The 23,127-nt window shown below is 47.0% G+C and overlaps 1 protein-coding gene across 4 annotated transcripts in view; it reads right to left on the bottom strand.

Moving 5' to 3' along the window:
* Positions 1 to 23,127, bottom strand: part of KHDRBS3 (KH RNA binding domain containing, signal transduction associated 3) — a 515,298-nt gene that overhangs the window by 176,885 nt on the left and 315,286 nt on the right. For 2 of the 4 annotated variants that reach the window (XR_011278672.1, XM_069621670.1), the window contains exons 6-8: positions 21,152 to 21,172; positions 19,544 to 19,736; positions 18,742 to 18,824 (exon numbers count right to left, since the gene is read on the bottom strand). Coding sequence is in view for 2 of the 4 variants with exons in the window: in XM_069621670.1 (XP_069477771.1) it covers positions 18,742 to 18,824; positions 19,544 to 19,736; positions 21,152 to 21,172 (297 nt within the window). In the remaining 2 variants the exon portion in view is untranslated. The remainder of the gene's footprint in view (positions 1 to 18,741; positions 18,825 to 19,543; positions 19,737 to 21,151; positions 21,173 to 23,127) is intronic. The other 2 variants (XR_011278673.1, XM_069621671.1) reach the window with 1 other exon arrangement.

Genomic DNA, 23,127 nt, shown 5'->3' with positions numbered 1-23,127 from the left:
TTACGGTGAATTCATCCATTACCGCAGGAACTGCACTGACTTGGCATCATTTGACCACCATTGTGCCATAGCGGCCTTTGACTTTTTGCAACAAGGCTACACCAAAAGAACCATCGAAATGGCGTACACCGTAGCCCGTGGACTCTGCAGGGACAGATTATTGTATGGCGCCAAATCTGATAAGACCACAACTGATGATGAACCCAGACTTATTGTCTATTTTGATAATGCTTCCAATAATGTCCGTAGGATCGAACGGCAATGGCGTGTCCTGATTTTAGACAAAGATCTATGCCCCTTGTTGTCTAAACGTCCTACTATTACCTACAAAAGAGTCCCTTCACTCACAGATGAGCTCGTTTCCAGCTTTCTGTCACCCATTGATAAAAGTCCTTCCCTCTCCAATTGGTTGGCGGTCTCCCCCATTGGTTTTACTAAATGTACCAAATGTAAAGCATGTGCCCATGCCACTCCTTGCAAATCCTTTTTAGATCCAGTCACCAAATGTAATCAAATCATTAATTACTCAATTGTGACACTGCCTTTGTTGTTCATGTTCTCTCGTGTCCCTGCATGAAATGGTATGTCTGGGGCACTACATGCAAGCTCAAATAAAGGATTCTCCAGCATCTCAGCACGATTAAAAATTCGGATCCCGCGTACCCCATGGCCAAACACTTCCGACAGGAACATGAGAATGACTCAAATTTGCTTACGTTTTTTGCAGTGGCACACATTCCTATTCATCCTAGGGGTTGAGACTGTGTTTTAAAGTTAAGACAATTGGAAACTCGATACTAAGTTTCCTAATGGACATAATCTCGATGAGGAGCTCTACACGTTTATGGGCACCTAAGACTGGCTCATCTGCCCCATTCCTGCTATGCTCTTTCTTGCCTTGCCACATCTTGATCCCCTTTTGTTTTAGGTGTTCTCCGTTGGCATTCTTCTCTATTCTTTGTATCCTTGGCCTGTTTTGGATTATTTTACACCTTATTTTGGTGTTTTTGTCTTATTGCTTTAGACTTATTCCTGTCTAATTTCTTAGCTGGTGCAGCACGTCTCTATGGGACCTGAGCTCTTTATGGAAACATGTTTTGATCATCTTTTGCGCAGTCCTTCCTGCTTTTCCAAATTCCTTCTACTCCACCTTTGTTTCTATGCTGTTACACAGTTGCTCCCCTTTGATCTGTACACCTGTACTCACAATCGTTGCTATTTCCCCCTGTATATTCGTTATCTGTTACTTTTCCTGTCTATGTTAGAATTACGACCTGTTATTTTCCATTCCCCCCCCCCTCTGTTTCGTGTTGGCTAGCCATGGACCATGTGATTTTATCTATGTCAATGCTACTATTCTGGTTTTGCAAGTTTGCACATTCTGAGTCTGCTATATATTGTTTTTATAATGGTGATACTCTGCAATTAAGCTCCCATAGATTGCAACATTCTGGCCTGGTACATTTGCACACTACTATGCTGCTATGCACTTGCACTTTATTTATTTATTTTATATATTTATATAGCGCCGACTGCCCACGGGCATCGGGGCGCTTACAAAAAGACATGTACAATCTCAAGATAGAGCCAGAAGAGGCGACGGGACGGCAGACAGATTTATACCAGTTAGCTGATTCAGAGTGGCCTAGACGAGGGATTACTTGACGAGCTCTGTTTTGAGTTTTTTGCGAAAGACCAGAAGGTTGGACTCCAATCTAAGGTGCTTAGGTAATTTGTTCCAGTTGGAGGCTGCTCGGTTCGGGAAAGCTCTGCCCATGCCGAGTTCTTTCTTGAATTTCAGGGGTGTTATCAATCCATTTGCCTCTGACCTTAATGCCCTACGAGGATGGTAAAACATGAGTTTGGACTTCATGTAGGCAGGTGGTTTGCCATATAAGCACTTGTGAGTAAGGCACATAGACTGGAATTGAATACGTTCCTCTATTCTCATCCAGTGAAGGTCTCGTCTAGCTTCACTTATATGTTCACTTCTTGATTTCTTTTTGACCATTCTGATCGCCTTGTTCTGGACCAGTTGGAATTTTTGGATGTTATGCTTACTAGCTCCTACCAGGAGAGCATTACCATAGTCTAGACGTAACATGACGGTCGCTCTTGAAATTGTGGCGCTGTTTTTCTCAATCAATAGTGGTCTGATGGCTTTAAGTAGCCGGATGTAGTAGTTACAATTTTTACTAACATAGGTCGTCTGGGCATCAGAATTGAGAGATGCTTCCAGCATCATGCCTAAAGTTTTAACCTTGTCTGTCACTGGGATAAGGGTCTCTTTGACTTTGAAAGCCTGATATTCCACGGAAAGTTTGGCACGTGGCTCAGTAGAACCGAAAACCATTAATTCAGTTTTGTTTGCGTTCAGGCACATCCAGTTATTGTCCATCCAGTGTTCGATGTTACCATAGAGTGTATTTAGAGTCTTACTATCTTTAGCGTAATCAGTTCCAGGACCAGCTGAGTATCATCAGCATAGTTGGTGAAGAATATCTGGAGTTGTTGTAGTAGCTCACATAGAAGCCGGATGTACAGATTGAAAATTAAAGGGGATAGACTAGCTCCCTGTGGAACCCCGCAAAAGATGTTAAATTCAGAGGAGGATTTGTCACCCCAGTGTACTCTGGATATTCTGTTTTCTAAAAAGGATGCCAGTTTATAGATTCCTTGGAACAATTTGCGACCTTCTCCAGTGCTTGTTGCAAGAGCTGGTGGTCAAGCAGGTCGAAGGCTGCACTCAGATCTAACAATATTAGTAAACCAGCCTTTCCCTGATCCATAATTTCCAGCATTTTGGAATGTAAATCCAGCATGGCGGTTTCAGTGCTGTGCGCAGCTCTAAAGCCAGATTGTTGAGGGTGTAAGATCTCATGGCTTTCTACATATTCTTGGAGTTGGGCTGTTGCTATTTTGTCTAGTACTTTAAGTGTAAAATTACAATTAGTGATGGGTCTTAGGTTGTTAGGGTCGCGAGGATCAAGGGTAGGTTTTTTAACCAAGGGTGTGACGGTAACCTTTTTTATATTGTTGGGTACTACTTGGTCCCGAAATGAGGTGTTGAATCTTTTATTGCGGCCAGAATGTTGTATCATGCTATTTTTTATATCTATATATTGCAACCTTGTTCTTGCACATTAGTGCTCCATTATGCTGCTACTATTGCCCACACTTGCACTTTATTCAATTTATCAGATTGTTGTATTTTGCATCTTTGCATATGTGGATATTGTCACTTTGGTCGTGCATTTCTGCACATTACTTTGCTGCTACATTTGCTTGCACTTGCACTTTACTTCGTTCTGTTGGTATTAGAAAGTCTTTACCATGTCCAGCCATGACTTACATATCCGTGATATGTTTTCCTTGTAATATAGGGCTACGTTATTGTCTGGTCCATCCTCATAGATGGTTTTTGTTTGTTTTTTCAATTGTGGGGGTTAACTTTATTCATTCAACTGTGTACATTTTATGATCTGCAAATTGTGTTTTAATATTGCAAATCACATCGGTGGAATTATGAAACCTTGGGTCTGTCACTTTGTCTTACATGATTCCCAGTTCTTTTTCCACCTTCGCGTTCATTTATTTACCTTACCGGCCAATCTTGCAGTTTCATTTCATCATGGCCGTCGCCCATTCCATCTTCGCAAGCACCCATTTAGTTCCATTGAAATAGCAAAAGGACTGCATCTATCCAACTACTAATGTGCTCAGGTCCTTTGTTTCGTCACGTGATCAAGCACTCAATTGAGTGTGAAACGCGTTGTGTGTGGGTCACGCTCACGGGTGTCCTGCCTCTGTTTTTTCTACTGCCTTCCAGCCGTATTTTTTATTGATGTTTTTTTGTATGACACATTAAATAACTTTCAGACCTTCTGAATACTAATCCTTACAATATCAATCTGAATTGATTCATATTCTGATTGTTTACCATTATCTAGGTAACTTATTATGTACTGTGTTTTAAATGTTATATTATTTATAGATTTCGCATTGTCATTGAGGATTTTGAGTTGTAATTTGGGTTTGAATAAAATAAAACTTTAGAAACTACAAAACAAGATGTGATGAACAAACATCACCCAAGATCGAGTTCTGCACCTGTTTGTCGTAACCCAATAATCAACACTATGTATTTGATCAGTTTTAGACACATGTCAGATGCAAACACCATGCAAAGTCACTGAGCACATTTTATAAAGCTTTAATGCAGTACCTTCATGATAGGTACAGGTAGTGTATCTCAGTGGTAACACACTCGTCTTGGAAGTAAGACGACGCAGAGCAACTTAGGTTTGAATCCTGGTTGCACGCTTAAAAACCACTTCGGTATTAAGCATGTTATAAATAAATTACAGGTCAGTTTCATCAGCCTATGTTGCCGTGCTTGGATCTCTCAGAAGCCTGCCGGTGCCTAGTTGGGCAAATCCTGGAGAATGCCACCGCTTACAACCCACTTGAATCCCTCACTGTATACTTGTGGTTTTCAGCATGGGAGATAGGCTTTTTGTTTATGCGCTTCATATGCATCAGTCCTGATTAGAATAGACCCCTTATTTTCTACCAAGTCATCTTGCCAAATAGCAAGCTGTGCTCCAGAAATCTTGTTATTATTGACTGAAACATGCATGAATACTGAATCACTGGTGGGTAGAAAATAGTGCCAATCCTGAGAATGAAAAACTGGAGAATAACACATTTTGAATCAATCATAACTAATTGGATTCCTTGGGGAAATGCTTCAAAACAATGTTTTTCTGACTGCTGTGTAATTACAGAACAGGAAAAGCATGTGAAAATTAGGATTGTTCGCTACCTAAAAGGGGAAGTTCAACACAGACCACCAGGTCACTAACCTTCTGTGCAAGACCACAGGCTACTGCAGATATGGTTTAAGTTACTTACCTTGTAACTATTGTTCTCCAGCAGGGGTCTGGCATGGATTCACATGCTCGTAAATATTCCCCGTCGTCAGGCTGGGAATTCTCAGTAAAAGAAAAAAACGATTTCACTTTAAAACTGTATGCTCCTCTTAACCAATTACTGTCCTCTGGGTCATACTGCCCCCATCCAATGACAGCCCTCTCCCTAAGCCCCTCCTCTGGCAGGCATCTTCAGATTTGGTAAGCACGTAAAGTGGCAGTTTGACTAAGAAGAGCCACAGAGGGGCTGGAGGGAGGGTTCGCATGTGAATCCATGCCAGGCGCATGCTGGAGAACAATAGTTACAGGTACGTAACTTGTTCCTCCTCCAGCATTCGGTCTCACATGGATTCACATGCCCATGAATAACACATACACAGCAGTACAACATTACACAACCACAGGAGGTGGCAAGGCCCAACAGAAGCAATTAACTCTTACCGCTGGAACAGACTCACCTCAAGTGAACAGATTACGAAGCACTGCTTGGCCGACTCTGGACTCCTCCCTGGAATCCCTGTCGACAAAGTAGAACTTCGTGAAGGTGTGCATATATGTTCAGAAGGGGCACACCAGACAGGAACGCCGTCGTCTCGGTGATCTCTCTGGTGGAGTGGGCTCTCAGACGGCTGGGCAGCAGTCGGTTCGCCAACCAATGACAGTGAGTGATGCAGCCGGAAAGCCACCTTGAAATGGGAGCCTTGGACAAGGCCTACCCATGGTTCACGTTCACAAACAATTTGAAGTCTTATGAAAACTCTTTGTGTGTATCACGTAGAACTTCAAGGCACAAGAAACATCCAGCAAGTGCAAGGCACTTTCTGCCGGCGACAAAGGTTTTGGGTAGAAAACAGGTAACACCAAAGGCTCGTTGAGGTGGCATTCCGACTGAACTTTCGGCCTGAAAGAGGGGTGCGTATGCAGTACCACCCTTGACCCGTGGAATGTCAGGTACGGCTGCTTGCAGGATAGGGCCTGTATTTCACCTACACGTCTGGCAGAGGTGATGGCCACAAGATAAGCTGTCTTCCACGGGAGAAACTTGAGCGGCTTTTGGTGCATAGACTCGAAGGGGGCCTCCCATGACCCTCGTCAGAACCATGTTGAGCTCCAGAACAGGAGCATTCACTGGCAGGAAAGATTGGAAAAGTCCGTGGAACCAAAGCAATTATCTTCCTGGGGTTTTGGTGTAGCGAGAGGGAGGCGTGAGCCAGACCAGCCTTTGCCAAGGAAAGCAAGTATGGATTGATCTGTGGAGCCATGACCCTCGGAGGGGTAATCTTCTGCGACTTGCACCACGTAGCAAAACGCTTCCACTTACGGCCGTAGCACTTCAAGGTCGACGATGCCCTGGCCCCTTGCAGTCCGCTGGTAACTCATGGCCTCCAAACTCTAAGGCTGCAGAAGCCAAGCCCTCGGGTTCAGCGATCCTGGGTCGTGATGAAGGATCACACATCCTCTGGTACAAAAGATCCGGAACCACCAGCCACTTGACTGTAGGCGATGCTGACAGGCTGAGAAGGTCTGGATACCAGATCTGCCTCAGCCACACCAGGGCGAGGAGTATCATCCTGCATTGACACTGTTTGAGTGTATTGATAACTCGTATCAGGAGAGGGAACGGGAGAAATGCGTACAGAAACAATCCTTCTCACGGGAAGGAGAACACATCCCCCAGGCTACTCGGCTGGTGGAATCTGCTGGGAAATTTCTGGCATTTGGAGTTTGCCGCCATCGCAAACAGATAGATCTGGGGTCTGACTCACTTGACGAACAGGAGGTCCACCTGATCCTGACAAAGCTCTCACCCGTGGCAGTAGCACAGTTCCTTGCTGAGGGAGTCTGCAGGGGGTGTTCTTGACTCCTGCTAGGTGAAGAGCGACAAGGAACATCCCCTGTCTGACGGCCCAGTGCCACAAGTCCTGCGCTTCCTTTGAGAGCACAGGGGAACAAGTGCCCCCTTTCTTCCTGATGTAGAACATGGTGGTGGTGTTGTCCGTGAAGATCCTCACCACCTTGCCTTTCAGAGACAGTAGGAACGACTTCAGGGCCCAGAACACTGCCAGTAGCTCCAGGATATGGATATATACGCCTTTCTCCTCCGGCAGCCACAGGCCTCTGGTGTTCAGGCGTCCGGTGTGCACTCAACCTTCCAGGGAGGCCTCTGTGGTGACCGTTTCCTGGTATGGGGATTTTGAAATCCTGTGCCCTGGACAATGTTGGAGCGGACGCCCCACCACACTATTGCCCGTAAGAACTCTTCAATGAGAGGAATCTTGTCCATGAAGATTCCAGACTCCTGTATCCAACGGGCATCCAGGAAATCCTGTAGGGGTTGCATCTGCAACCTGCAGATATGGATGAGGTAGATGCAGGACGAAATCATGTCCAGTAACGACTTGATGGCCCACACTGTAGCCATCTTTGTCGACGATAGCCACTGCACCTTTCCCTGAATCGCTGCTAGCCTCTCGTCAGAGGGCGACTCCAGGCAAGACACTGGGCCTCATCACGAGTTGGGCTGTAGCCCTTAAATGCGGTGGTAACGGTATTACCGCTGCATTTCAGGGCTGGCCCTATCACGAGTTGGGTGCTAAATCGGCTGTTTTACCTCCAGATTTTTTCTGGAGGTGAAAATCCCTGTTTTCCGCTGTATTACAGCTGGCTGTATTAGCACTGAAAATTCCCCATTGGATCCAATGGACCCAATCAGGAATGGGGATTTACCGTTAAGGCCCAACCTGTGATCCGGTGGTAATACCACCGGACCGGTCGGTGCTAGGGCTATTACAGTCGGCGGTATTAGTCAGAAATACAGCCCAACTCGTGATGAGGCCCACTGTATTGAATCTGGAGCCCAGGAACAACGCGTCCTGCGATGGCGTTAATCAGGACTTCGGATAGTTGACGTAGAACCCCAGATCCGTCAATAGTCGGACGGTCGTCTCTGTGGGTTTGTCAGCCAGCTCTTGCAGGCGTGTATCAGCCAGTCGTCCAGGTACGTGTAAGCCTTGCAGATGTAGATGTGGCAACACTGGTGCCAGCCATTTCGTGAACACTCTTGGGGCCGACTTCAATACAAATGGTAGGGCCTTGAACTGACAGTGCTGGCCCTGTACCACGAACGTAGAAATTTACAATGTTTCTTGTGAATGGTGATGTGGAAATAAGCGTTTTCCAGGTCCAACAACATCAAGAAGTCTCTTTTTTCCAGTTGGCCCGAGCACGTGCTGCAACGTGACCATCCCGAATTTTTGGGGACTAAGTATTTATTCAGACGTCATAGTTCCAGGATGGGTCTCCAGCACCCAGTCTTCTTTCTGACTAGAAATGATCTGGAATAGACTCCGGAGCCTCGGAGCCATTGGGGAACTAGCTCTCTCGCCCCTGTTTGTAGCATGGCTCGTACCTCTTCCAGGAGCTGAGGGATGTGCTGCTCCTGACAGGGAACTGGAGGGATCCGCAGACACCTGCATTTGAACTCCAAAGTGTGTCCTTGGCGAGAGCGTCCAGCACCCATCTGCCGGTGGTGATCTTTCTCCACTCGCTGACGAACCGTGTCAGCCGGCCTCCCACCGGGGTGCATGAGTCAGGGCCCGACATCCAGACCTGTTCAGGCTTGCTTGGGTGCCGGTGTCCTGCCTAGCGGGCGACTGTGTCCTCTGCTACCGTAGGCCTGGGGGTGGCATCTGTAGGCTTCTTGTGTTGAAGATCGGTAAGGATGTCTGTACGACGTGGAGAACAATTTTGAAGACCTGCTCGATTTTTCCTTAGAGGAGCAAAAAGAAGACGAGCGAATGCCAAGAGAACAGGCTGTCTCCAAACGGCCTTTCCAAACAGATTCTCCCCATCAAAGGGCATGTCCAGTACCTTTTCTTGGACCTCCTGAAGGAAATTAGTAGCTTTTATCCATCCCCGTCGACGAAGGCAGACACTGTTACCCATTTGCCGCAAACCTGTATCGGCGACGTCCACTGCCACTGTGATGGCATGACCTGACGCCACTTCCCAACCCTGGAAGAGAGCGGGGGCTTTCATCTTCTTATCATCGGGAGGAACTTCAATATCGGTCCCAGCTTGTACCACAATCCCCTGTCGTAGCTGGCCACGATCGCCAGTGCGTTGGCTGCCTTGATTGTGAATGATGTGGTTTAAATCGCCTTCTTCCCCATGGCGTCCATCCTTTTCCCCTCGCTGTCCGGAGCGACTGAAGACGACGAGGATGGGTTAGCCAGCCGTTTCCTCGCGGCCACAGACCCCACCAAGTCCTGCAATGGCTGCAACCTCAATCACCCTATATTTTTTCTCCAGCCTATCCCGCTTGGCTGAAGCTGTGCAGGGGTTCTTCATGAGGGTCAGTCCCTCTTCCCAAATATCGTCCGGAAAAGGCACCACCATGATCTTCTTCCTCTTGGCCTCACGCCTTTGATACAAGAAGCTCTCCTTCATCGTTTCCTTGCGGACCAGCTGGAATAACTTGAGGCCCAGGCGATCATGGAATGGAACAAACCCACTTCATCCGGTGGGGACACCCTATGCGGGGCATCCAAATGTGGCGATTTAACATCCGCTGCGACAATGTGTTTGTCATCATCCATCATCGTGGCGCTATCCGTTCCTGCATCCGTATCTGGGTCTGCTGGGGTACAACGTGGAGGAGGTGGTTGATATGGGGGCATCAGATCATGCTTCCTCTTCTTCGTAGGAGGCTGGTCGGTGACCTGGTGGACCACAAGCACCGGAGCTGCAAGCATTCTCATCCGGATCTCCGACACCAAGGTGTAGAGTCGATAGAATATCCAAGAAATTGTGCCTCAGCTGAGAAGGCAGAACAGTAAAACTAGGCCCTGCTCCTTCGTTGCTGCATTCCTCCTTGTGGACCTTATGCAAGGACTCCTGATCTTTGTCGTCCGTGGACAATACCTCTATGGTTTGGGCGACAACCTGGCTTTGCTGTTTAGCGACCTCCTTGCCCCCCCCCCTCTTTCCTGCCCGAGGGCTTCGAACCGGGACCTAGGCCAGTTTCAACCCTTCCGGCGTGCCTGCAGACTTTGCCAAAGTCCCTGCAGTGGTGTCACGGCAAGGACAATTTCTGCGCTGTGGGAGCTACCCTTGTAGGATCAGTGCCTGTAGCTGCTGTGGTAGTAGTAGCTGCCGACTGAGTCGCTGACAAAGTCTTTGCCTGTTCCAGGTGAGCCTGCTTGGGCTGCGCAGCCTACTTCTCCTTTGTCCGCGGCTTGTCTGGTTTCTCCCGTAGATTGGCCGGGGTTGATGACTTCCTCTTTGAAGAGGAGCTTGATGGTGGGCTGGCAATTGAGGCAGAAGGTGATGCTGATCGCTCCCTATCCACTTTGGGATCCGCTGCAGCTGTGAACCCGGTGGACTCAGACTTGCAGATCATGGCCTTATCTTGGGCCCCGACGGATGAGGCGCCCTCAAATTACTTAGACCACTTTTCAGACCGGCCGGTCCATGACGAGGCATAGACCCTGCTCGGACCATGGGTCCGAGGCCTTGGTTGTGTTGAGATATGTCGCCAGCCTACTATGCCTGTCCTTTGTCGTTTTCTTATAGAAAATGAGGCATATCTCGCACTCTACTTCCTTATGGTCCAGGTGCAGGCAGTAGAGGCATGATAGGTACTTGTCTTCCACAAACACATTCCGTATCCTGCATTTGGTGCGGGTCCTGAAGAGGGACCTTCCCTCCTTCTCCTCCGTCATGGTCAGAGGGCGCAAAGTAGGCCCAAGATGGCCTTCTAGGAATTTCGATGGATCTTCGCCCTTGAGGTGCGCAGAAAATCACTGACAATGGGTCCCCACTGTCGGCCGATGCAGAAAAAAGCACACAGGCTCTTCAAAACAAAAATGTAACCATTTCTGTCGAAAAACACGAACAAACGTACAAATAGCCCAGAGAGCAACTCAAGGACTCCCAACACTAAAGCATGTGGTAAAAATCTGAAGATGGCTGCCAAAGGCAGGGCTTAGGGAGAGGACTGTCATTGGATGGGGGCAGTATGACCCAGAGAACAGTGATTGGTTTAGAGGAGAAGGGAATAGTTTCTTGCCTGTAACTCCAAAGTCTGGCAGGATGGGTTGCTTTATGCATCACCCACTGTCATCTATTGAAGGGCGACCCCCTCTCCAAACCGCCTTCAGCACACTCCACCAGAGGGAGAGCAGCATCAGTAGCGTTTCACGCTGGGTTACCCTTGAATGACATTTGCAGAGCCGCTACCTGGAGTACTCTGCACATGTTCGCTAAACACTACTGCCTAGCAGAAGATGGCAACAAGTAATCTGCAGTTGGACAGGCATTGCTCCGCAACCTCTTTGTAGAAGGTAAGACCAGCCTCCTTTCCCGCCTTTTGCTGAGTAGTTAACCGTGTTTTGCTGCATGGTAAAGGTTTGTCAGAAATATTTTTCTGCATCTATGCTTATATATATTTGTATATGATGGTGGCATGCTTTAACAGTGTGGTGTTCTATTCAAGCATCAATCTATGAAGGATCCAATGCTGGAGAAGTCTTAGTTACTTACCTGGAACTGTATTTCTCCAGCATTGGTATCTTTCATGGATTCACATGCTTAGAATATTCCCCGTCGTCAGGCTGGGAATCCTCGGTAAGTTATTTAGACATTTTCCATAGGAAAAATTCGGACACTTTTGTGTCCTATCTATGTTGTTTTGGGCCGCGCACGCCGGCCCCACTAGGACGTAGGGGTATATATAGCTCCGCCCCCGCGGCTCCCTCAGATTTCAGCCCCCAAAGTAGTATGGGGGGATCTCTGGTTTGCATGCTCAGGTGAGGCCGGAGGGCGCATGTGAATCCATGAAAGATACCAATGCTGGAGAAATGGAGTTACAGGTAAGAAACTATTCCCTTCTCCAGCATTGGATCTTTCATGGATTCACATGCTTAGAATAGATTGTATAGCAGTATCCCCCAACATTGGAGGCGTGTATGCAAACCAACATCACAACAAGCACAGTGCCCACTTACTATGGCAACACATTACATTACAGCCTGTTCACTGTACAAGCACAGTGCCCACTTACTATGGCAACCCATTACATTATAGCATGTTCACTGACAAAGACACGACACTTTAAAGCATAGTTGCCGAAGGATGCAACCCCACTTGGGGCTTACCTTTTTGGAACAGGTGACGTAGTACTGCCCGCCACATCTGTGTATTTTCAGCATGTTGCTGCGCGAGACAGTAATATCGGGTAAACGTATGTGGTACCGACCAGGAAGCCGCCTGGCAGATATCCCCCAGCGGAATTCCGGACCACAACGCCGTCAACGACGATGTAGATCTTGTCGAATGGGCCCTTGGACGCTTTTCTAGCGGCTTTCCGGCCTTGGAATGACAATAAGAAATGGCCGAAGACACCCATCTGGATAGTCCTCGTTTTGAAATCGCTTTACCCCTAGCTGCAGGACCATAAACTACGAAGAGTTGTCTCGTGTCTCTGAAGCTTTGAGTGCGATGGAGATAAAATTTCAAAGCCCTTTTCACGTCCAATGTATGGAGAGTCTTCTCTGCCACTGAAGACGGTGTTGGAAAGAATGTAGGCAACACTATAGCAGCGTGTTTATTGAACATGGAAGGTACTTTAGGTATGAAGTGCGGTTTAGTGGCCAGCACGACTTTATTACTGAAAAACTTCAAATACGGAGGGTCGATCACTAGAGCTTGTATTTCCGACAGGCGACGAGCAGAAGTAATGGCCACCAGGAAAGCCAATTTCCAAGACAAAAATTTGAATGATTTCAATGACATTGGTTCAACAGGGGGTTTCATCAGGGCTGCCAGGACCAGGTTCAGACTCCAGATGGCAGGAAACTTCTTCTTGGGAGGAAAGGTTCGAAACAACCCTTTAAGGAAGTGTTTAACTAAGCGGTCACTGAACAGTGGAGTGGAATGTCTCTTCCGAGTAAATCTCGAGATGGCAGCTAGATGCACCTTTATGGATGAGACAGATAACCCGTTATTTGCCAGGAGCAGCAAGTATGGTAGGAGTTGTTCCGGTGTGATCGCCCGCGGGACCAGACCTGGTTGACCTGCGCACCATATGTAGAACCTTTTCCATTTGTATGTGTATGAAGTGTTCGTGGAAGGTGCCCTTGCGGCTTGCAAAATACGACGGCAATCCGCTGGAATCGCTAACGCGCCAAACTCGGCAAAATCAGGAGCTAGGCCGTCAGACTGAGGTTGTCCGGGTCGTGATGCCAAACGGTCCCTTTCTCCTGAGACAGAAGGTTGGGGATCTTCTGGAACCTCATTGGTTCTGCCGCTGAGAGGTGAAGTAGATCGGAGAACCACACTTATTTGGGCCCATACGGGGCCACCAGGATCACCCGACAAGGATATCTGTGGATCCATTGCAGAGTCCGACAGATGAGAGGGAATGGGGGGAAGGCATACAGAAACTTGCCCGTCCACGGGAAGGAGAACGCGTCCGCTAGCGAGTCTTGTTGTGGCCACCTGCTTGCGTATTGGGAGCATTTCTTGTTGTCTCTCGTCGCAAAGAGATCGAGGGCCGGATGACCCCATTCCGCGAAGAAACGGCGCAGTTGCTAATCGTTCAGTTTCCATTCGTGTAGACAATTCATCTCTCTGCTGAGAGCGTCTGCTTGCACATTTTACACTCCTGGTTAGTGGAACGCCAACAGATGTATGTCGTGTTGTAGGGCCCAATGCCAGATCTCCTAGGCTTCCGTCGACAGGCTCCTGGCGCGAGTTCCTCCCTGCTTCCGTAGATAAAACATGGTTGTCGTGTTGTCTGTCTTGATTCTCACCACTGAGCCCTTTATCTGTGGCAGAAAGGATTTTAGGGCCCAACGCACCACCCTCAACTCTAGCAGGTTGATGTGGAGGGAGGACTCTTCCGATGACCAATGACCCTGAACCTGTCCAGATGCGCTCCCCACCCAGTTAGAGAAGCATCCGTGACCACTGTCTTCTGGAACGCAGACTCCAGTAAGGGCATTCCCTTCGTTAGGTGTATGGAGATTCTCCACCATTGAAGCGCCTGCACGAGCTGGCCGTTGGTCAACTTGTCCGACCAGCATCCTCAACTCTGTGCCCATTGATCCGGCAAGAATTCCTGTAGAGGCCTCATGAAGAGGCGACAGTTGTCTATCAAGGGTATGCAGGACGACATGGTCCCCAGCAGGGACATGTACCTTCGTACTGACACTCTGGTGTCGACCTCCCATTCTGATGCCTTTTGTTGCAGTCTGTGAATCCTTTCGAGGGATGGCTTCACCAGTCCCGACTGTGTGTGGAACTCTGCCCCCAAAAAGACCAAGGTCCTTGAAGGCTTTAACGAGGACTTGTCGAAGTTCACTGCGAAGCCCAAACGTTGCAGGAGGGACAGGGTGGCATCCAGGCTTTCTTGTGCCCTTTCTGGAGACAGTCCCCTCACTAGCCAATCGTCCAAATAAGGGTACACCTGGTGACCTTCCTTTCTTGACCAGGCTGCTATTGGAGGTAGACATTTGGTGAACGTCCTGGGGGACGATTTTAGGCCGAACGGGAGGACCTTGAACTGATAGTGGGTTCGTCCGACGACGAACCGCAGAAATCTTTTGTGCCGTCGACGCATCGGGATATGGAAGTATGCGTCCTGAAGGTCTAGCCACAACAAATAATCTCCGGGTTGTATCGATCGGATCACCTCCTGAAGCGTCAGCATTTCGAATTTTAAATTCTTGAGCAGTTTGTTGAGCGCTCGTAGATCCAGAATGGGACGCCATTTTCCATTTGGTTTCTTGATGACAAAGTACCGGGAGTACACTCCCTGTCCTTTTTCTGCCACCGGGACCAGTTCTATAGCCCCTTTCTGCAGCATAAGCGCCACCTCCTGTAGTAGTATTTGAAGGTGGGGCTGGGCCGAGAACACCGGTGGAATGTGTGGTGGCTTGCCCTTGAACTGTAGAGAATGTCCCAGATGAATCGTGTCCAAAACCCATCGGTCTGTTATGCGCTCCCACTCGTCGATGCGACGAGACACTCGGCTCCCCAGGACGCCCTGAAGCATGTCATTGTTGGCTCTTGGTTTGTTTATCCTTCGTCGACGAAGAAGGATGGGCACCCCGCCGTCTGGAGGTTTGGTCATCTCTGCCTCTACGAGAAGATTGGGCTGCACGCCTGTAGCCTTGGGACGAGTAGGAGGGTCTGCTGAAACCTCGGTCTCAAGATGACCCAAACCGGGAGTTACCAGAGGACCCTCTGAAAGGAACGAAAATTCCTACCACTCTGGAGGGCTCTGAGTGACCGTGCCGTGTCAGTATCCTCATGCCCTTCAAGGCCTGATCAACCTTTTCACCGAACAGTTGCTCCCCTTCACACGGCATATCCAAGACTTTATATTGCACCTCCGGTCTGAACGTAGTGCACTTGAGCCAGGCTTATCTACGTAGAACTACGCCATTATTGATTTGCTTAAAACCGGACGCGGCTCGGTCGACGGCAATGTTTATAGCATGGTTGGAGGCCTCCTCTCCTTCCCGCACTAGCAACATTGCAGACTTTCTATGTTCCTCGGGCAAATGCTCCAAGATAGGAGCCAGTCGGTGCCACATTTCCCTGTCATACCTAGACATAATCGCCAAGGAGTTGGCTGCTTTAACTGTAGTCGCGCCGACGGACAGCACCTTCTTGCCGAAAGTGTCCTGTCTCCTGGCCTCGTTGTCTGGAGGGGTCGTGCATTTATGTTGAGACCTGGCCTTTCTCGCCACCGATACCACCGACTCCGGCGAAGGTTGAGCCGTCAGGCACTTGGGAGTCGATTCTGGAGCCTTGAACTTCTTCTCCAAACGACCTTTCACTGCCGGTTCAGAGAACGGGTGCCGCATGGTCTTCAGGCCCTCTTGCCAGACATGATCCAAAATCGGGATGGCGAATATGGATTTCCTTCTCTTGCCCATATGATCAAAAAGAAAACAATCCTTTTCCTCCTCTTCAGGGACTAGGCAAAACTCCGAACACGCCTTACTCATCATGGCATGGAATGCACCCACGTCGTCAGGTGGCGATGGCTGCGTCAGGCTTCTCGGAGCTCCCATCTCCGCTTCAGAGTCCCAAGTTGGGTCCCTTGAGGGGGATAATGAAATGTCTGAACCTGATCCCTCACGGTCAGAGTCCTGTAGTTCCCCTTCTTCTTGCAGGGTAGGGCAATCTTCCGGCGCGTGGGAAGCGCCTGTAATCCTGGTCGCCGAGCGAGGAGCCGGGCCCGGCTCGTCGACGAATGGCGTTGACTGTCTCCGTATCGGGGCCCCAGGCTGGGGTATTTGTGTGTCCAAACGCTGTAATAGTTTTTGTAGTGTATTTAGCACCTCCAAGGACAGAACCGCCTGGGGGTTCAGTAATGACGAGGTAGTAGGGATGGAACCCACACCCAAGAGCTACATCGCGCTGGTCGGCTACAGACCCAGATCGATTGGGCGCGCTCCTCGTCAGCCGACGAGATGGAGAAAGTCGCCTCTGGTTGAAGCAGGGCCTCCGGCGGGACGGGATCGAAAACCTCCGTTTGCCATCCCATCGACGGGACCACCGTCGACGATATGTTTCCTACCGCCGCAGTCTGACACGTGGGAGGAGCCGCCGATGACGCGGTCGTCGGCGAAGCCAGTGGCGCATGGCCTTGAGGTGTTCCCGCCGCTTTTGGGGCCGACTTGCTGGCTGCGGCCTCTCGACTTAAGGTAGACTTATGACGGTCTCCTGAGGAGGATTTAGATGGATCTTCTCTCCTTTTTAGATGAGGAGGAAGAAGATGACGCCTTGCGTGAAGTGGAGCAGGCCTTCAAATGTTTCTCCGAATGTTTCTCCGAGGGTCGTTTTTCGGCCGACTCCAAGGTTCGTTTTTCAGCAGCACGTGCCTTCTTCGTCGGGGGTTCCAACTTATTTTTTGAGGCCGTGGAGCCCACCTCCGATGCCGGGTACGCACCCGCTCTGTCATTGAGCCAATCAACCAGGCGTCTTTTTCGATCTTTGAGGGTTTTTTGGGAGAAACCCTGACAGATTTCACAAGTGTCCTCCGTGTGGTGAGGATGAAGGCAGTAAATGCAGTCCATATGACCATCCCCTTCGTACACCTTCTTAAGGCCGCACGTAGCACCCGGACGAAACAACGCCTTTCCAGACATTCTCTTAAGAAGAACAAACAGTCGCAGAAGTAGAAAGAACAACCGTACAAAATAGCAGTTACGCGAGCTAATCCCACCACTTTGGAAGACGGTTGAAATCTGAGGGAGCCGCGGGGGCGGAGCTATATATACCCCTACATGCGCGGCCCAAAACGACGTATATAGGACACAAAAGTGTCCGAATTTTTCCTATGGAAAATGTCTAAATAACTTACCGAGGATTCCCAGCCTGACGACGGGGAATATTCTAAGCATGTGAATCCATGAAAGATCCAATTCTGGAGAAATACAGTTTTTAAGTGAAAGTGAAACTGTTTTTTCTTTTACCGAGGATTCCCAGAATGACGACTGGGAATATTCATGGGCATGTAAATCCATACCAGACCCCATGTTGGAGAAGGTTTGGTCTTATTGGATGTTATCTGTGAGGTGTAATTTGGGACTATAAGCACTCGGGACCCAGGCTTGGGCATGTCCTACCCAAAGACGGTGACTTACGGAAAACTACAGAGTATTGGGTGGATGAATATTAATTGATCAGAACCACTGATATAGCTCTGGTGAGCAGAATATAAAGTGTGCAAGGAACACAATTATAAGTACAGTAGTTCAATGTTCAGTCAAGACACAGTTTGCTACATCATGTAATGTAATTTGTGTGCTTAAAATACTAGGTAAAGCATTAATAGGGCCACAAGAGCTCACAGTCAAGCTGACCGTTGGGCTAAAGATAAGGCAGCTACAGGAACATGTAAAGGGTATGGGCATTAGGCAGCAACAAAGAAGGGTTTTGTAGTAAGAACTGTTTAAATATTAAGTATTTTCCAAATTCCAATTCTAACCACAGCCAAGGCACAGTGACAGAACTGTTTCTCTACTAATCAAACTGTGTGCTGGGGTGTGATAGAGTACTGTGTCAGTTGTACAGGCAAAGGAAAGACTACAGCTCCTAGCAGAGTATGACAATGCAGACAAGATATTTACCGAAATAATAAATTACATTCCCATTTAAGATTACATTCAAATAATTTAAAATGAACCCTGAAAGATGGCCCTAATATCAGCAGTTCAATCATTTCTAAAATTCTCCAACAACCAATTATGCGTTTTATAAATCAGTGTCAGCAATGTGCAATATATTCTTTGGGGGTAAACACAGCATGTTTTAATTTGACAGTGGGCTGTGATGTCACAAAATGTGCACTTGCCACTATGAATTGGCTAGTGGCAATTGACTCTTGGTGAGTAAGACATTGTGGGCTGTGTGTATTTAGAGAACTGAGGGTGCAAGTGACTATTTAGGGATGATATGTTGCTAGCAACTTGCCATTTCTAGCCCTGGTATCAACTGTTTTGATGACAGCAACATGAGCATGAGGTCCATGTATACCAACAGCCTTCGGCTACAATCCTTTAGGATTTTGAAAGTGTACATTATTATTTCCAATGAGAATACATAGTCAGATATCAGGAGCAGTTGCACCAAATAAGGGTACTAGACTAAAGTGTGAAATATGATTGCTGGAATTCCAACTAAATTGGGCTTATCTTTCCCTACACATCAAACAATGCAATAGTGCAATCTGTTAACAGTAGACATACATAGGTGTATATACCTTATCTAATAAAAATAAGAAGATTCCTACCTCTGTCCTTGGGAGGTATAGTTGTTATCATAGGAGTCATAACTTTGTTCATCATAAGCAGTGCCATATCCATCATCATATTCCTGAGAAAAGTAAAGAATTAATTAGTTGCTTACCTGTAACTGTAGTTCCCCTGCATTGGTATCTTTCATAGATTCACATGCTAGAATTATTCCCCATCAGACTGGGAATCCCCGGAATATATAATGTTAGAAATACAGCAATGTAATTGCTCACTAAGCCAGAAAAAGGTCTTGGTTTGTAGCCTATCCATTTAGATTCAGATGCACCCACCCACAACAGGTTCGAAACTGAAGAAGTCTGCCTTGGGTGGAGGTAAAAACCTAGCCACCTCATTGTTTGGGGGGTAAAAGAACCAAAATGACGTGGATATGCTACAATCTGAAGCCTTTATTTGGCTTAGTAATCAATTTCATTGCTGTATTTCTCACATTATATATACACACACACCGGGGGATTCCCAGTGTAACAACAGGGAATAAGTCAAGCAGGTGGATCTATAAAAGATCAAATTCTATAGTAAGATGATTTATCATTGAGTAGGAAAATTGCTGTGGCAATTATCATTTGAAAACAATAACTAATTGTCAACAATTATTTATAACCTTATTTAAAAACAGGGGGTTATGTTGATACAATTACTTTAATCTAAAAATCCAGTCTTCCAAACCCTTTCAAATGTAAAGGTCAAGCATGTGATACACATTTCCTTACAAACTTTCATCCTTCAAGGGTCTCTAAACTGGGAGACTTGCAAACAGACTTATTCCAGAGTACTTACATATTCCCCATAGGCCTCTGCTGCTAGTGCCGCTGGTGGAGGAGCAGGTCGGTAGGCTGCTGGAAGTGGAACTCTAGTTCGCGACGGTAGCCCACGCCCGCGAGATACAGCGCTCCTTGCAGGTGGAACTCCCCTGGGTGCTGCAGCTCCTCTTGGTACATTTGCTGGTAAGGCTGGTACTCCGCCTCTGCCCCTATCAATAAAAACAGTATGGGTTACGGATTGAGCCAAGAATTGAAATATAAACCAAATATCCCTTGCTTTACGATAAAGTGATGAACATTCCTGAGAAAGGTAATGGTAAAAGATGTGCATGACTTTAAAAGAGCACTAACTGGTTTATATTTCGTTGACTAAGCATGCAATTCAGAAAATAAATATAACATGAGGTTTACGTGTATTCAAACAGTCAACCATAGGGATTAATAACAAGTTTGGTGGTATACTGGCGGATTTATCGCTGGGATACCACCAAACAGAATTACCGTTTCTGGCTATATTACAGCCTGATTACAAGTGGCGGTTTTAATCCCCATTTAATAGGAGTCCGTAGGGGCATTTTGGCAGAATTACCACAGCAGTAATTGTACCGCAGTAATTTTGACGAAATCGGGCAGGAAGTTGGCAGATTTACCTCCAGTTCATAGTTGGGCGGCGTGCTAATGCAGCATTATACTGTAATACCGCTGCATTTAACCGGCACCTCCCAACTCCTAATGAGGCCCATTTGGTAAACGTATTTTTTTGTTTCAATAAAATCCATCACACTGGCGTAAATATATTTCCACCCAAGGAAATGCGGCAGCTTTGAACCAAGTTGCTCCCACGCTGTCACGTTGGGAATATATTTTGCCCTACTATGAATAAAAAGCGGTCCACTGTCAGTGATGCTAAATGCTAGCTGCAGTCCATACCGCTTGATGTGAAATAAACTTGACATTTTTGTACAAGTCATTACTATGGCAGCGAATACTAAAGACTAAAGAAAATGAGGGACTGTCCAAAAAGGACTTTCTATGCCGAACAATAGCTCCCAGAACCAAATACTTTATCCATTGGCATGTGTTAAATAGTGCTTGTCAGGGGCTTTCAATGGTTCCAAGTAAGAGATTTCAGAAGATACACCCACTTTGGCAAACGATCTGACAGGGACTTTTTTTTTTAACTCTTTTCGTCATATGAAAAGACACAAATTCATGGGAGGATAACACCTTTCATAACACTGCAGTTTGTATGCAACATTTAATCTAAAAATAATTACAATATGTCAAAAATGTTCTGAGGCCTGCAATGCAAGATCATTTAAAAATGTTAAATATTATGGGGTTTCCATTGATTCTTGGTCACCAACGACATCCCGTCGGCAATTCTTGGGAACATAGCTCGTTGAATCGGAGTTGTAATCTTGTTTTGAATTGGGGAAAGAAAACTGGATTATATACAGGCATAGTTACACAGCATCCTTGGTGACATAGAACATAAGACTGCCATCGTTTTAAGTATTAAGGTAATGAATTCATATTCTGCTTCTACAGTACCTCGACTAAATTCAATTCAAACATCTGATTTAACATGAGAGGGAGAAGAAATTAGGAAGTGAATACTAACCTCGTCCCAAATTTCCCGTTGCTTTAAAAAATGGAGTACATATTGTTAAAACATTGAAAAATACTTTACCATGTGTCATTAGTATGGTGAAAAGTCACACAAGACATTGTGAAATGTATTTGTACACAGTCCCAATGAAGGTTGACCCAAGTTATATTGCATTCAAGCTCTCACAACAGCCTGGGAATTTAGTACTTTGAAAAGAGTGCATGTCATGCATGAATTCAATAATATGACAGAAAGAAAATGTTACTTACCATAGTGACTAATGTACTCCTGGTCCATAGTCCCCTTCCTTAAATACTGCTTGGTCGTCCCTGCATAGGGATGGGACCGTCCCCTTTCTTCTTCGCAATAAAGCCGATTCCCTTTAAATTAAGGCAAGCAGGGGTGTGGCTGTGGACGAGACAACACTCCGCTAGCCCTGCCCTCTGGCATCACACCTTAGTTCCCCTTTTATGCATCGGAAGAGAGGCCTCCGCCTAGTTTACACGTATTAGGATGGGTGGGGATGGTGGGACGCATGTAGGAACGGGAACTATGGACTAGGAGAACATAATTCACTGTACGTAGTAACATTTTCTTTCTCGTACGTCCCGTCCCCTTTCCTCCATATTGCATGGGCAATTACAACAGACTTAGTCCAATGGGAGGAGGCTTAGCGAGCGTTTATTGTGCAAACAGATTTTTCAACACTGCCTGGATGAAGGCCGCGTTTGATCTGGCCCTCACGTCTAAACAATAGTGTTTGCAAAAACAGGCTAATGTACATAAGCCACTAAGACCTTCTAATTTATATAGCCATCTATGGCTGACAAATAGGTGCAGCAAGCATCCACCTAAACTCCTGATTGTGCAAAATGTTCCGAGAAAGAAGGCACCTAGTCAAAGAAGCACGTGAAAGTAACCACGTTGTTGTCCTTCACGCAACAACAGAAATTACCCCATTTGCTGTTATACTGGACCCATGTGGAATCTTTTCTTGCCTTCTGGATTATCACAAGTTTCTGTTCGATAAGTGCAGATGATGCAGAGTTAACTGCTCAGCAACCAGGCTGCTAGTCTGGGTCTACCACTGCTCCTCCCTGTTGTGTTAGCAGATGTGCCCCTGCTGTTTTAACAGGGAAGGGACCCTGGCTGGAGGTGGCAATCAGGTCCGAGTACCATAATCTGGATAGACACCGAGGAGCAACCGGAATCATCTTGTACTCTATTGAGCTCTGGATTTTGTGAATTACTTTCTGGATTAGTGGGGTTGGAAGGAACGCGTGACAGAACAGGTTGTCCCATGAGATGCCAAATGTGTCTCCCAAAGACCGACTGACAGTCCCCATCCATTTAGCAAAGGGACAAAACTTTCTTTTGTGGAAAAATATACAGCTCCAGATGACCGAAGAGCTAAACAGAGGGAATAGGGCTTCCGGATGAAGTTCCAATTCGTAGTTGGCCACTACAAGTCTGCTCTGACGGTCTCCGAATTGTCTCCTGGGAGGTGTACTGCTGACAGGTGAATGCTTGAGACAGGGCCCATACCCAAATTGCAAGCCTGCAGAGAAGAGCAGATCATGTACCTCCCTGCTTATTGATATAAAACATGGATGTGGATTTGTCCATTCTGATCAGGACTGCCCTGCCTTTGAGCAGCAGTTGAAAGGCTTTGAGTGCTAGTCCTATTGCACTGACCTCTAAATGGTTTATGTGCTGTTCTCTGTCCCGAGACGATCATTTTCGGTGGACTGAGTAACTATCCAGGGTGGCTCCCCAGCCCTCCAGCGACAACTCTGTTGTGATCATTATAGAAGGCGAGGGTTGAACTAGTGGCTTGAACTAGTGGCACTCTCTTCATTACATTACATTCACATCCATGCTCCACCACATGAGATTCTGTTTCAAAGCAAGCGTGTGATATAGAGGTCCTGAAGGATTGGGATCTCCTCTCCTGATCCATGAACTTGATAATTGGAGTTGTAATCTAC

The sequence above is a fragment of the Ambystoma mexicanum genome, chromosome 5q, assembly GCF_040938575.1.
Source record: "Ambystoma mexicanum isolate Mex_15411 chromosome 5q, UKY_AmexF1_1, whole genome shotgun sequence".
Classification (NCBI taxonomy): domain Eukaryota; kingdom Metazoa; phylum Chordata; class Amphibia; order Caudata; family Ambystomatidae; genus Ambystoma; species Ambystoma mexicanum.
Note: the sequence above shows the minus strand (reverse complement) of the source record. Positions and strands in the feature narration are given on the sequence as shown.